Here is a 16,102-nt window from a genome sequence, read left to right as displayed (position 1 = left end):
ACAATACTTTTTTTTCAATAGTTGGGGATAAATTGTTTTTGTAATAAGGGTGTGATGTGAGTACTACTTACAAATTAATTGTTTCTGTAATAAAGTTCTGTTCTGATGCAATTATTACGTACACTAGAAATGTTATTTGTATAATCTCAAATTGTAGGTGATGATAATGAATGTAACAAATGTTCAATAAGATGGAATAGTTTGTATGATGAGTGGGGACTTGGTTGTTTTGGAAACATTGGCTACAGGAATAAAAATTGGGTTTGACCCTACAAGGTCTGTGTTTGCGTCTTTGTTTCCACAAGGTTGATCTTGCCACTGTAATCATGTCTTCTTCTTGTGATTAACTCTTAAATTTAGATTGCATGCTATGTATTCACTTACATGATTATGGAAATTCTTTCTCCATTACCATGGGAGAGATAGTTGTAGAGAATTCCATCTCTGTTTCACAATTTTCCTGCTACTTGAAACTCCTTCATCTCAAAGTGAGCTTATATGCTCTTTACTGAAATGCTTTTTAAAATGAAAGATGTATTTAAGGCATAAGACAAAAGAAAAACAATCTGTTACAAGCTGCGGAAATCTTGAAAACACATAGCTTCTTACTCACGATGCATTTGATTAATTTTCAGATGGATATTTTTTTCTTAACTTGTACTAAGTTTTCAAACCATTATTCAAATTTCCTCCCAGTGCTCTTTACAAACTTACTAATTCTTATTATATTTCTCCTGTGCAAGTAAAATACACCCATAGTTCAAACTATATGCAGCATTTCAATCAAGAATAACTCGAAAACACGAGGTGACTGCATATGAACTCAAAGTAAAACATCCGCATTAATTCGCTAACACTTCCCAAGGTATATAAGGTGCATTAGAATGCTCCTCTCAAATTATTGCGAAGCATATAAATATTAAATAACTGATTATTTTTCAATGCTAAGAACTGCGAGTGTGATTCATAATTTCATGAATTGGTAAATATTGAGGATCTAAAAGTTTGAATTTCTAAATCTATATGTACGGTATAGTATGGTATATAGAGCTAGCCTAGTTTGATACATTATTTACTTCGTATGTTTCTAGGATAATAGACAATTTCTTGCAGGCTATCCAAATTCAATGACTTCGGCAGATGCCCTCTTGAAAAAATATGTCTAACTGTATATTAATAATTTAATATTTTAAAAAGAGTAACCATTTCGCAGTCTTTCCTGGGGGTACGGATGATGCTTGATCAAATGGAGACTCCAAAGAGCCTCATCACTGTAAAAGTTATAAATAAGATGCCGAAACCAGACAAAATTATGACTGTTCTTCAATCTCCAATCAGTAGAAAAAGCCTTTAAATAGTATTAATGTTACATATAATTACATCTTATTTGTTTCAAAGTTGATTCATTGTGTTTTGGCATTGCACTAATTCTCTCATTTTTAGACAATTTCAAAGAGTTCTGGTTCGATTCTATTTCATGGGCCGGGCCTTCTTGCCCATGTGTGCATCTTTTTCTCTGCTTATTTTAAACTAAATCGGGGACATTTTCACATATGATCAATAATCTAGCAGAACTAAAATACTTCATTGCATGGGGTTATATGAGCATCAAAATTTCAAATAACAAGATATTAATTTCCCACCTTTGGGAACTCTGCAAGTCCTGTGTTGCTTACAATTCATTTTCATGGTTTATTTTCATCAAGAGCCTCAATACATTTTGATAGAACGTCCACTGCCTTTTCCAACTCTTCTTCTGAAATAATAAGAGGCGGAACAAGCCTGACAATATTTCCTTTACCAGCAGTCAGAATCAGGACACCAGCATGTAGAGCAGCATTGGCTATAGATGAAGCAGAAACATCAAGCTCAATGCCTACAAGCAAGCCTGAACCGCGGATTTCTTTCACATGAACATTGCTAGCCAGTTTTTTGGTTAGCAGGTCTTTTAAATACTGCCCTTTCCTAGCTACGCTTTCCAGGAATCCAGTTTCTTGAATTCTATCCAACACTGCAAGAGCAGCATGACAAACAAGAGGCCCACCAGCAAAAGTACTTCCATGATCACCAGGACCTATAGCTGCAGCCACCTTTTCTGTTACGAGAACAGCACCAATGGGCAAACCTCCTGCCAATGGCTTTGCCAAAGTCATTATATCTGGCTGCACATCATATACTTGATGTGCCCAAAGCTGTCCTGTTCGGCCCAATCCACATTGAATCTGAAAAACAATCAATGAGAAACTTTGCCTTCCGTTGGGAGAAAGAATATCATACATTACATGACAACAATGGCTGCCACAACAATGAATAGCACTATTGAAAATTTGAAACTAGTATGTATGCTAAACTAGAAAAACTATATACAATATGTTTAAATGACTTACAATAATTGCAGATGCATCAATGATAACAAAGAACAGGGCAGAAACCATATACATTCCTTTCATAAGAGTGCCATTCAAAAATCTCTATTCCACTATAATGTATTGGATATGCCACTTCTTAGTATGTCGATCCTGCCCCCATAAATGAACTGTATATCAAAAAGTAATAAAATGCACAATCCATGTCAAATTTCACCGAATGTATAGCTCTCATACCCTTCAACACACATTGTCTAACCCAACACAAAAAATGATTTTAGTTAATAGAAGAAATGAGGAACCCTAAATTTTTATTTCATTTCCTAGGATGGAGATGGGAGGATGGATTCTGAAGAAAGCAGTCCAGAAGACCTTTTTCAATAGAATGAAGTGTAAACATTATATACACAGGGACTAAGTCACAAGGTTCGAATTCAAGTTAGAGTTTGCCGATCATAAAATTCGGATGAAATTCGGCAAGGGAAAAAATTTGGAAAAAATTCAACATTAAATTTACTCATAATTTTTTTTAAATATAAGTAATATATCCAAAAAATTGTCAAAATAGTTTGACACTTCTAAATAATTAAACTAAATAACTCGATATTATTTTAGAATAAAATAATATTATTAAAAATACCAATATTATATTAAATATCATAAAGTTCGGATGAAGATCAGAAAGGGTAAACACTTGCTGAAATTTGGACTTCATGGATGAACTTCAGTGTATCTTGCAACTTAGCATAGGGAGATTATAGAAGTATACTTGTACACAACATCAACGGTCAATTTAGACATAATGTTATGCATCAGATTCTGAGATTCAATGTTCTATGTTCATTCTAATACTTTCAAGTATGGTGGATATAAAAAGTTAAAATTTCATTGTAACATAGGATAGCCCTTTTTACCTTTGTTTTGATTTATTCAGTTTTTTGAAGTCCAAAAGTAGAACACTAGAAAATGATTTGCAACATAGGGAATGCTCAGAGTCTGTTTTCTGGGACGCATCCCCAAAAATCACGTTGATAGGGGATGGGTAGGGGATATTTCCTGCTGTTCTGGTGCCCTTGAAACAGGTATTGGGGTGAGGACAAAAGGTTTGGGGGGGCAATGCTTCCTTGTGTAACATAGCGTATAACCCTAGAAACATTTTATGTTCATTTTGAGCAGACTTTGCATAGAAGCAATTGATGGAGAAAACTAAACCAGGACAGTAAGAGACAACTGTAGGATTTCTACCAAAAATTCGTCTTGGATAAGGTACAATGGCCTTTTCCCACTTGCTGGGAGCCAGAAGCAAGTACACTTCCAGATTTTTATAAATTTTTCATATACTGTTTAAGTTATTTCATAGAGCCTAATCCCTGTCATCTCCTGAAATTGGACACGTATATTTTTCTGTTCCTAAAACTCGTTCCTTTGTTAGGCATTCTAAAAAATAATTCCTATCTCATGCAGTTCCAATCCCTAACATTTGAGATCAAATAGCTAGTAGAACAACTTATAATACCAAGATTTATGCATAAGGAAAATGAAAGGGAATAATAGTTTGAGAATTGTTAAAGGCTAACATTGAAGGCATAGCAAAGATAAAGAACTAGGGAGATGTCAAAATGTGGTTTAGAAAAATATACAGAAATATAGAATCACAGAGTCCAAAAGTTCAAACAAGCACCCAGAAATTAATATAAGTTGCTGCACCTTATCTAGGCTAAGCACCTATTCAAAAAGGCTTCTTAAATAAATATTAGGCAAGGAGGTCATTAAGAAGCCTCTATGCTTTAAATTGAAATTACCATTTTCTAGTGGGGTTAGATGCTGAACTGGCTTCCAAAGCTGTATCTGATGTCAGAACCCATGGGATTGATTGAAGATAATACACAAACTCACAACCCCAAGATTTACAGAGGTCAATGTGATGGAATATGTGTTCAAGAATTGTTAGGAGAGGTCAAATTTAAAGGGACGGCATTGGGATGACAGAGATGAAGACTGAGGTTGCTGTCAAAATGTAATTTAAAAAGTATACAGAAACATCCATTTGCACTCAGTCACAAAGTACAAACGAGCAGCCAGAAAGTAAAAAAAGCTACCACTGTTCCTTATCCAGGCTGAACACACATAAAAAAGGGTTTATTAAATCAATATTAGGGAAGGGCACCCTTAAAGAGTCTTCCTACTTTTTTATTGAAACTGTCTTTTCCTAGTGGGCTCAGATACTGAATCGGCTTCCAAAGCTGTATAGGATGCAAATACCCATTGGGACATTTAAGTATTAATTAGGCATTTGATCAACATTGCATCCACAAATGCATCATCTGTGATACTCTATAGCCCATTTATATGATCAGTGGGAATGCCCAATCAGCTCCTACATTTTGTGTTAATGCACAGCCACAAATGTCTCTGGTAATTTCTAGTGCTATCAAGATGATGACTCCACCTTCACCAAATACAGCTTGGACCATTTCAGTGGCAGAGGACATTCTTTTTGATCCATGGTAACGCCCAATTAGCTTCCATGCCTCGTTTCACTATATAAACACTTATGATGATTTGTGGTGTTACTAAGATCACTATTCTACATCAAAACCAGCCCAAACAATTTTGGTGGCATGGGGCATTCTGGGAAGCTTGTATGCTGCATTGAGTGTACACTAAACTTTACAAGGCATACACCAGTTGACATGTCATACTCTAAATCGCCTATTGTTTTAACTTCAAAACACATATATAACTATCCACACAAAGTGCTGTTGAGCGCTCAGAATGTTGACACTTCCATCCTCAAGAGGAGCAGAATTGGTCCTATGATTACTAGGGGTGTAGGGCAACTGAAGTGCAGATTCGACCATTATCTAACCACAACTGAAGGAATGTGAAGAGCCACTTATGGAACAATAGCTGCTGCATCTTTTATACTATTTCTCTGACTTCTGCAGTATTGTATGATTATTTATACATACATATAGAGAGGTAAGCATATGCAAGATATATCTAGAAGATTGACAGCCATATACCTAATTTAAGTGTAGACCATTTACAGAAAAATCAAAGTTAGCAATATTTCTTAACAGTTATATAATCATTTTTAAAGCGTCCGTACACAAATGTATTTTATCAATTCTGATTATTGTTAATATTTTCTGCAACATACAACAGATATATATAGATTCTAGCAGTTTAGAAAGTAACTCCCAGGTATATCCTGAGATCCAGATTAGCATTCCCTGTGTCACTTGAGTGACATTTAAATATTCCAATTATCATACTGTGGCATTCCCTAGCTTGTTTTCCAGATATCCACTGGGATCCAGAGGAGCATTCCCCAAGTTGAGTGAAACTTAAGCATTCTAGTCATGTAGACATTTATTTATCTAATGCTGTGCATTCCCTTGGTTCGTTGAGAAACATTAAAGAATTCTATAAGCCTTTAAATATGTTTATTTTAGGAAGATTTCTCAAAGACAGAAAAAGGTAGAGAGGAACCAAGGCCACCAGAGACTTACATGAAAAGGTAAGATTTGGATAATGATCAATGCCATTGTTCTACAAGACTACAACTTTATGGTTTTGTCTAGTATTCCATGCATATTTCAGGGGGTTCACTATTTCCAAACTGCTATCAATCTCTGAGATTGGGAAGGTCTACCTACCCATTCCACTAAGGTGATCATTCTTTAGATATCCTCAAAATTTGTTCTGTTCCCTGCAGTTTCCATACCTGTCCAAATTTGCAGTAACATAGGTAAGAGGATTCATTCATTTTAGATTTTTATTTTGTGGATAGCTGCATCATTTCTTCATAGTACTAAAAATGATATATCTATAATATCTAGCTATGGAGATAGAGAACTTATTTTTCCAAGTTATGGTGACAAGGATTCCAAGGCAAAGAGAACATGTTTCTGGGGTGTGAAATGAAGTTTAGGGACAGCTAGAGAAACCCTCCAAATTTCAAATGCCAGCACAAGCATAACAGGCATCAAGTCACAGGGGAACATCTTAATAAATAGGAAAATCAATAAATTCCAGTCACTTCCATCACCCTAGTATGTTCCCAGATACAAGATAATAAATGTGTTCCACAGGGACACGTCCCCTGGTTTTTGTATCGGGTATGAAACAAGGACGCAGGTACCAATGTTTTCCATCCCCTGTGCCATTCCAAAATGCAAAAATCCAATACCGTCCCCAAAACAGCTTTTTGAATTGAGCAGGAAATGTGGGTACAAAATTTCGTACCAGGGACTGCAAATCTGTCCCGCGTCTGTATCCGATAAAGAATCCCGTACTCTACTTTCCAGAACAGCGAGAGATAAAGAAAAGCACAAAAAAATGGCTTCTTAATTTCTCTCAACTCCGTGCGAGCCCCACACAAATGTTGGGTTATAATAAAATATTCAAACTCTATTTTGGCTTTAAAAAACAAAAGGTTGAAGTCTTTTGTTCACTTGGAGTTTTTTGCAAGTTGTGAAGAGGAAGAGAACAACAACAATAGCAAGAGGAGTGCATTTTGGAGGTGTAAGAGGAGGTTTTGCCTTCATTTCTTCTTCATTCCAGGTCTGTATTTTATTTTAGTTTTGTTTGATTCAAACTTGGTTATTATTTGTTGCCATTTTTCATTTTTCTTCATCACATAGAGAGGGCATGTTGAATGAAACATTGAAATACTTATTTTTCCATAACTTGCAGCAGTATAATACATTACAAATTCCAAAAACATGAGCAGGAGTGAGGGTGAGGGAAGTAGTGATAGCATGGATGTTGCCATGCAAGAAACTCAAATGTCACATTTACAAAGACAAAGAATAAGACCTAGGGCAGTCGTGGATGAATCTTCAGCTGATATAGATGTCTCTATGGAAGATGCAACAATGTCTAATCCATTTGAGTGCCCTTCCAAAGTCCTAAAAAAATATGCCAAAGGCCCATACAACCCTAAGAAACCTCTCCTACAATTTGCCACAACAATAGGCGAAAATAAGAAAAAAAATTCGAGGTGTAGTAGGGAATGAGAATGCTATTTATGTAACAAACATTATTTTGGGAGCTACACAAGAGTGTTTTGTCGTCTTTTATGGATAGGTGGGCAAGGGGTGAAAGGCTGCAAAACAATTACAGCTGAAAAAAACTTGAGGCCAATAACTTGCATATGAAGAAAGAGGCATTGAAAGCAGGGGATCCAATAGTTACCACACCCACACCCACTGCTAGTAGCACTACTGGTAAAGGGAAGGGAAAGGCCAACAAAGATACAAATGTGGCTGAATTGTTTAACATACAAGCAATAGAGAAAGCTGAAGAGTCCATTTGCAGATTTCTTTTTGCTCATTGTATACAATTCCATGTTTCTTGTTCCTCATTCTATAGACAAATGTGCAAAGATATGAATGTTGTTGGTCCCTTATTTATACCACTAGGAGAGACTAAATTATGCACCACTATCCTTGATAAAGAGTGCTCAAAAGTAAGCATTGTGATAGAGGATATGAGACAAACATGGATGAGTGATTCATGGATGGGTGGACCGATATCAAACATTGGCCACTCATCAATCTTATTGTCACTAGTACAATAAGGGCCTATTTTCTTAGAGCTATTGATTGTTCAAGAAAAAGGAAGGATGCATCCTTACAATTTCAAATTTTGAAGGATGCAGTAGAAGAGGTAGGGCCTTCAAATGTTGTACAAGGAATCACTGATTCAACTTAGGTGTGTAAATCAGTTGGATTGATAGTAGAAAGCACCTATAGACACATTTTTTGAACCCCGTGTTGTGTACATGCATTGAATAACACTTTGAAGGACAATGGAAAGATTGATTGGATAAAGGCTATGGTGTTTGAGGCTAGAGATGCGCAAATGTTTAATTTACAATCATCTCACATCTCTTGCACTATTTAGGACATACGTAAACACTAGATATGGTTAGCTACTTTATTTTGTTGGAGAGGATGCTTGAGGTCCAAGAGGCCTTACAATCCATGGTGGTCAATGTTGAGTGGAATAGATGGCATGAATCAAGCACCCAGATGGAAGAAGTGTGAAACAAAGAATCTTGGATGATAACTAGTGAACCACAATAGGGTAAGAAACCTAAATAATTGTTATTGCTGATTTTATACAAATATTTCTGATTTTAGCATTTGTTGGTTTTTATAAAATTAAGATGTTTCACACTTGTAATTTGTTTTCATTTGCAGATACATTTTCTCTTTCATTGACCCTATTATGTAAGTCATTAGATATGTTGATATTGACTCTCCTAGCCTTGGAGAGATTTATGAGACCTTTGGTGCTATGCTTGGGCAAGTCAAGCAAACTATTAAAAACAAGGAACCTACTTTGGAGTTCTATGAGGAGCATCTTAAGCCCATTGTGATGAAAAAGGTGGAACACCAAGAACACCCCACTTCAGAAGCAATCTATGTAGTCAAATCCTAATTGGTAGGCACCAAGGCCTAGGAGATTCCCTCCATCTGTTGATGAGGGGGTGAGTTTAATTTATGTTTAATTTTTAATAGTTTAAGATTTGAATTGCTGAATTTTTAATATGTTTTTAAAATTTTAATTTCATTTGTAAAGTTTCTAGATTCTAACTTCTAAATCTTTGTTTGTTCAATAGAGGTGAAGGAGGGCTCCTTCAAGGCCCTTTCAAAAATGTATAATGGAGAGGATGCTGCAAAAATTCGAGGCAATGGCTTGACATTGCCAATCTTCATGGTCCAACTTTTGGTAGACTTGAGGCGAGGGTTGATAGAGCTACATTAGCTCAAAGGGACCCAATTGGATGGTGGACATGGCATGGTAAAGATGCGCTTGAGCTGAAAGCCCTTGCCATTCTTCTTCTTTCAAAGATTGTTAATTCCTCTATTGCAGAGAGGAATTGGTCTCCCTTTGAGCTAATGTAGCTCTATCAACCCTCACCTTAGACCTACCAAAAGTTGGACCATGAAGATTGCCATTCTTCTTCTTTCAGAAATCAAAACGACAAAGTAAATGCTAGAAGTCTAAATGGGATGTCCAACTCCCTAATAATCAAAAGCAATAATGTACCTGAGTATCTGCAAAGCGGAAACTGTCCTCTAGGAATCTAAATATATATCTAAATCTAAATCATAGTCAACCTCTCCCTCTAAATCACTGGTAGGGGTAGGAAGAGTGTCCTTGTAAAGTTTCTAAATTCTAACTTCTAAATCTTTGTTTGTTCAATATAGGTGAAGGAGGGTTGACATTGCCAATCTTCATAGTCCAAGTTTTGGTAGACCTGAGGCGAGGGTTGATAGAGCTACATTAGCTCAAAGGGACCCAATTGAATGGTGGACATGGCATGGTAAAGATGTGCTTGAGCTGAAAGCCCTTGCCATTCTTCTTCTTTCAGAAATCAAAACGACAAAGTAAATACTAGAAGTCTAAATGAGATGTCCAACTCCCTAATAATCAAAAGCAATAATGTACCTAAGTATTTGCAAAGTGGAAACTGTCCTCTAGGAATCTAAATATATATCTAAAACTAAATCACAGTCAACCTCTCCCTTTAAATCACTGGTAGGGGTAGGACGAGTGTCCTCTTGATAAACTATTCACCATAGAGTCATAGACATATGAGAACCTCAATACATGGAAATTAAAATTCAAATATGCATATCATAACATTGAGTCATAGAAATATAAGAACCTCAATACATGGAAATTCAAATTCAAGCCTAGGAGATTGCCTCCATCTGTTGATGAGGGGGTGAGTCTAATTTATGTTTAAGTTTTTAACAGTTTAAGATTTGAATTGCTGAATTTTTAATATGTTTTTTAAATTTTAATTTTATTTGTAAAGTTTCTAAATTCTAACTTCTAAATCTTTGTTTGTTCAATATAGGTGAAGGAGGGCTCCTTCAAGGCCCTTTCAAAAATGCATAATGGAGAGGATACTACAAAAGTTCGAGGGCAATGGCTTGACATTGCCAATCTTCATGGTCCAACTTTTGGTAGACTTGAGGTGAGGGTTGATAGAGCTACATTAGCTCAAAGGGACCCAATTGGATGGTGGACATGGCATGGTAAAGATGCACTTGAGCTGAAAGCCCTTGCCATTCTTCTTCTTTTAGAGATTGTGAATTCCTCTGTTGCAAAGAGGAATTGGTCTACATATAGCTTCATCCAATCAGTCAAGAGGAACAACCTTACCTCTATTGTGGTTGTTCACAGTGTATTGCGACTAGAGGAGTGACAAAGTCTTAAGTATCCACAGTCTCCATCACTACATTGGGATGTTAATTCTAAGGATGCATTGTAGATTAATGAGGATCACACCTCCAGGTCTGCTCGGTGTTCCATTGGATGAGGACACTCTTCTTACCCCTACTAGTGATTTAAAGGGAGAGGTTGACTATGATTTTGATTTAGATATATATTTAGATGCCTAGAGGACAGTTTCCGCTTTGCAGATACTCAGGTACATTATTGCTTTTGATTATTAGGGAGTTGGACATCTCATTTAGACTTCTAGTATTTACTTTGTCGTTTTGATTTCATGTATGGTGCATTGATACTTGGAGCCTTTGGGCATTTTTACTATACATATACAATATTCGGATTATCAATGTTATGATATGCATATTTGAATTTGAATTTCCATGTATTGAGTTTCTTATATGTCTATGACTCTATGGTGAATAGTTTATCAATGTTATGACATTCATATTTGAATTTTGTCTCTCTATATAAAAAAATTCCCTATGTTTATAATTGCCATCTCCTGAGATCTTGTCCCCTAAATTTTGGCTTCGACCCATACTTGTACATAAAACATGTCCCCGTCCTAGAAACTCCGCAAAGCATAGGATAATACTACTTTCACTTGACCATGCCGAACAATTGTTTAAATTGTTTTATGTTCATATCAGGTTAGAGGAATTTACAGGTCCCTGTGCTTTGCTTAAATAAATTTTTGTCTTTAATAGTTGAGATGGTTAAGGGATACATGAGCTTCCCTTAGGATAGATGAAGGACATCTGAATATTTAACTATATTCATCACACTCGTCTTTAAATGGACAGTTACCCTGAACCTGTCAGACCTCCCTATCATCGGAATACATTACAAAAATGGATAAGGTTTATATTTAATGAGGAAAAAATCACTTAGCACTTACCTCGTCAAAAACAAGCAAGGCACCTGCATCATTGCAGAGAGAACGTAATTCTTTCAAAAATTCATTTGTAGCACTGTATATTCCTCCTTCTCCCTGAACAGGTTCAACAAAAATGGCGGCTGTTTTGCCAAGCTGAATTATTGCTTTTGTTGCTTCAACATTTCCAAATTCCACAAACATCACCCCCGGCATGACTGGTTCAAAGGGTGTTCTGTACTTCTCTTTGCTGGTTAAAGCAAGGGTTCCCATTGTTCTTCCGTGAAAGCTATTGGTAAAAGAAATAAATTCTGTAGCATGTTCTCCTTTGGTAAGTCTTGTGGTCTTTTGGTATATCCTTGCAAATTTGATTGCTGCTTCATTGGCTTCAGTACCAGAGTTTGAAAAGAAAATCCTGTCAGCAAATGACGATTCTATAAGACGCTTTGCCAGTTTCACCTGCAATTCAAACAATAAATCAATCCAGAGAGAAAATGCTTCAAAAAATAATATAGGCATAGAGAAAAGCTAGCTCATGGTTAAAAAGCTGTGTTTCTTTTGCCATTCTCTCAAGTTGAGATTTCAAAAGCATCAAACAAGATTGCACGGCATGCAATGGTGATACCATTTGGTGAATGCTCTGACTATTTCTATAACTAACAAATTATAGTTAATATAAATTCTTCTTAGCATGACAATTCCAGAATTAAAATGAATGCACGGCTATTGAAGTGGGAGAGAGCTTAAAAAAAATGACTCATTGCTCCTGGTTTAGGTACAAGAGTTCACAAAGAAAATCATGTCTTCAATGATGATATCACAAGGCACTTTGCATGCTTCATCAGGTTTGCAAACAGTCAATCAATCAAATGGAAATTTAATAATATTCCTTAAAATAGAAAAAAGACTTGCAAATCTGCACATTAGAATATGAAATTCTTCGTGATATTTTCTCAATCTGAAACTTTAAAAGCACTGTAGCGTTCATGCCTTGGTTAAAACTCAGTAACTGTGGATCTGATGATATATAATAAGACTAGATTAATTCATTTACAATGTAAATAACAGTGCATAAGTTTGATGATTCCAGAAAACAATTCCCAAGAAAGTATTTATATAGAAATACCAGGCATTGGAGAAGTCTAAAGAAAAAGAGGCTTCTAATTTTGAGTTGATAGTTGAATTAAATTTTACCAGGCATAAACAGGATGACATATAGAGTATCATAAAAAAATCATTCCCCCAAGTATGTAGAGTATCATATAGACTCTAGAGTGAGCTGACCTACTACTAGTGTGCCCCACGCATGAAACATACTTGGCAACTATGATTGACATAAATTTGAAACAAAACAACTGCCACTGCCAAAAAAAAATGAGTCTGTTTCCGAATTTTAAGTGAAGTGGGAATCTTTTGTCAATGCAATTAGAATCTCTTAAAATATATGATGCAAATGGTAAAATACCTGTAGATCAATAATTCTGAATTTGCCATATCCATATGTCAGTGTTTAATGGAGATTATTTTAGCCAGGTCGTGATTCCACTCCTCTCACTTGAAGCTCAATGGATTTGATCTAGTCAGTCTCGAGGCCCAAAGGTTAAAACTGCTAAATAACACTTATTGGAATGCCTTGGCTTTAGGCTTGGCTGCAGAATAATTATCTTGCAAGGGATATGAACAATCATTGGAGGCAAGGCAATACTGACAATTTAATGATTACACAATTACAGGAGGAATCATGTTGGCCCTCTGAATGATAAAATCCCAATAACATCACCCTAGGCCTTGGCAAGTAGGTTTACCCTATGTGATAGGGCATTGATCATTCCAGTGGAACGTATGGTAATTTATCTTGCCTCAGGATTCCTTTCTTCTTTTGTTGACCATTTTAAGTAGTAATGGTTGGCATATAATTCTCTCTTGGAGTTTTTCATTATTATTAATTAGTCTGCAGATCAGTCATATTACAGCTTTGTTCTATCCACTTTTAGCTAAGTTTGGTACGAGGAAAAACAGCTTTAGAAAAGATTAATAATGGTCTTGTGAAACTTAGTATAACAAAAAAACTAGCGGTTCATGGTCCTGTGGTGAGACAGAGTGATTGCCACAGTGATGATTCAAGTTCAAGCCATATCAAGCACAAACTTACTTTAATGCCCTTTTGTTAATAACTTAAAACCAAGATAAGGCTGGGTGAGACTTGTGCTCATGTTAGCACAGTCGTGTTAATGCCCAGATAAAGCTGTGTAAGTCTCATGAGACCATTGATCAAATACAAACTCATCAACCATGATGAACTTCGACACAAAAGAAACAACTTGAACATGGTTTCTAAGTCAAACAATATTCTAAGTTGATCAAACTTCAATGGTGGATTTCCTCACATTTATAGCAGGAATGATTGGTGCAAATTTTGACATGATACAATCCCTAAGGCGATTTTTACAAATAAAAACCCTCAAGAGATGACTGCTAAGCTAAAAGGGGTGCCAAGCTATGTTCCTCCGAGTTTCAAGGACGGGGATGGCAGGGGATAGTGGGATGGGTTTCCGGGACTGGAAAAAAATTTGCTGATTTTGGGGACGGGGGAGGATGGCAAATGGGGATGGCTATATATAACAATAGGGGAAATTAAAATATATAGAGAAATTTAAAATATTTATATGAAAACATAGATAAAGCATGTACTTATAAATAATAGAACCTTGAATTATAAGAATCAGCAGAATTCACTTGCCAAAATTGTGTTACTTTGAGACTCAAAGTCTAATTTGTTCTAGAAGTCAAATTGATGTTTCCGGGACAGGGACAGCTGAAAATATACTAGGGACGCGTCCCTGGGTAACACTGGAACTTCCAAGCTCATTTAGTTGATATCTACTAAGCATAATGAATCATTGAAAGAAAATAAACCACATGGATAAGCCTTCCAAGCCAAAGGGCGTTCTAAATTTGATGATTAATTCCCCTTCATAATTGATGATGAAGCAGAGAATTACAGCTTATCTATTAAAAAATACTTAAAATGCTCCATGCCATCCAATAATTCAGCAAAGTGAATACTACAATTCGTAAAAGGTATTACAATCCAATAATCTAAGGGTCTAACATTACAGCTCGTGAATTTCAAAACCTTATTACAGTCCATTTATCCAGTTGTCTGATAGGCAAAGAACAGAACCAAGATCAGCATAAAGCATACTATCAAGAAGCCCACGTGTGCTACGCAAGGAGGCAATTGGCCTAGGTTCAGCGATGATCCATGATTGCTAAGAAAACATAATAAATAATTCAAAAGAATCCAGGAAACTCAAACATTATTACCTGTGGCACCGTATGGAAAGGATTACCGACATGAGTGAGTAAAGCTGCTTGTTCTGTAACTGCTTTCAACCAAGCAGGATCAGCATGACCAAGGGCATTCACTGCAATGCCAGCAGTCATATCCAAATACTCTTTCCCTTCCACATCATACAATTTGCATCCTTGTCCCCTCACAAATACAACGGGAAACCTTGCATAATTTCTTACAAAATACTTCCCTTCAGCTTCTATAACATCCCTGCTCCCTCCACCAATCCCTAACCCTACATTATCCACCAAATTCTCCAAAGAAGAAGTATTTTCTCTAGAGTCAGTGACAAGGCAAGAAAATATCCTCACTCCTCCAGCATATTTCCTACTACTGGGGTTTTTCAATTTAAAATCCCTACAACTGTGAGAAACCCATGATTTTTTGGCTTCCCGGGATTCTATCTGAGAGCGGAAGAGCCCATGATTCAGACTACTTTGAAAGACCAGAGAGGCCATTTCCTAGCTGAGAATGAATTTTATCTGAGCTATAAAAATATCAGTGTGTGTTATCTGATATCTTCACACATCTATACATTGCTTCTGAAAACATTTAAGAGAATGAGCATCAAATTTATAGGGGAAAAACAAGTGCTGAAGTTGATAATGGAGGTTGGAATGGTGGGAATCGAAATTATTGTTGTTCAAAAACTATTCGCAGTGCTTTTGCCTAAATTTCGAGTTCGAGGGTGACAGAGTTAATTGAAAAAATTGATGCGCACCAAATCGAAGCTTATTCTAAGTGATAAAAAGAAAGATTCTCATTCTTTACTTTCTAACAAATTTATTTTAAGGTTTTGGAAATTTTAGTACAACGCGTAGTCTGTATGAAATCTCGATCTTTGAACGTCTTCTTTGCGGCTTATGCGTCGGTATTGCCTGTGCAGCCAAATAGACAGTATCACAACGGACATTTTTATTTAAAAAAACGATGAAGCATTTAAAAAGAAAAGGAGGGACAGTTGACAAATATTTTAAAAAATCGAAAATATAAATTTTTCTGAAAATTTTAGCATTTGATATTCATGAATGTATAGTTTGTAGTTGAAAATAATCTAAAATAAAAAGGAGAAAAATTACTATGAATCTGAAAAAAAAAACACTTTGTTTTGTCTTTAATGCATTTTGTCGTCTCCATAAAAATCCTTCTCTATACGCTTTCTATTTGAGTGACTTCATGACACGATTTCAAGTTTAAAATTGACTTGATAAATATAGTTAAGATTTGTATTTATGTTTGATTGTACTG

General features: G+C 35.9%; 1 protein-coding gene across 1 annotated transcript; it reads right to left on the bottom strand.

The window, feature by feature from the left end:
- Positions 1-1,566: 1,566 nt before the first annotated feature.
- On the bottom strand, positions 1,567-15,771 carry LOC149560043 (acetylornithine aminotransferase, mitochondrial-like). The gene is made up of 3 exons (XM_089824421.1): positions 14,827-15,771; positions 11,524-11,958; positions 1,567-2,222 (listed from the first exon to the last, which is right to left on the bottom strand). Exons 1-3 carry the CDS (start codon positions 15,310-15,312, stop codon positions 1,686-1,688), a joined length of 1,458 nt encoding a protein of 485 aa, XP_089680547.1. The 5' UTR covers positions 15,313-15,771; the 3' UTR covers positions 1,567-1,685.
- Positions 15,772-16,102: the final 331 nt, after the last annotated feature.

Source organism: Cupressus sempervirens, chromosome 4 (assembly GCF_028749045.1).
Source record: "Cupressus sempervirens isolate cs-2001-9-10 chromosome 4, ASM2874904v1, whole genome shotgun sequence".
In the NCBI taxonomy this organism is placed as follows: Eukaryota; Viridiplantae; Streptophyta; class Pinopsida; order Cupressales; family Cupressaceae; genus Cupressus; species Cupressus sempervirens.
The sequence above is the reverse complement of the archived record's forward strand: the minus strand, read 5'-3'. Positions and strand labels throughout refer to the sequence as shown.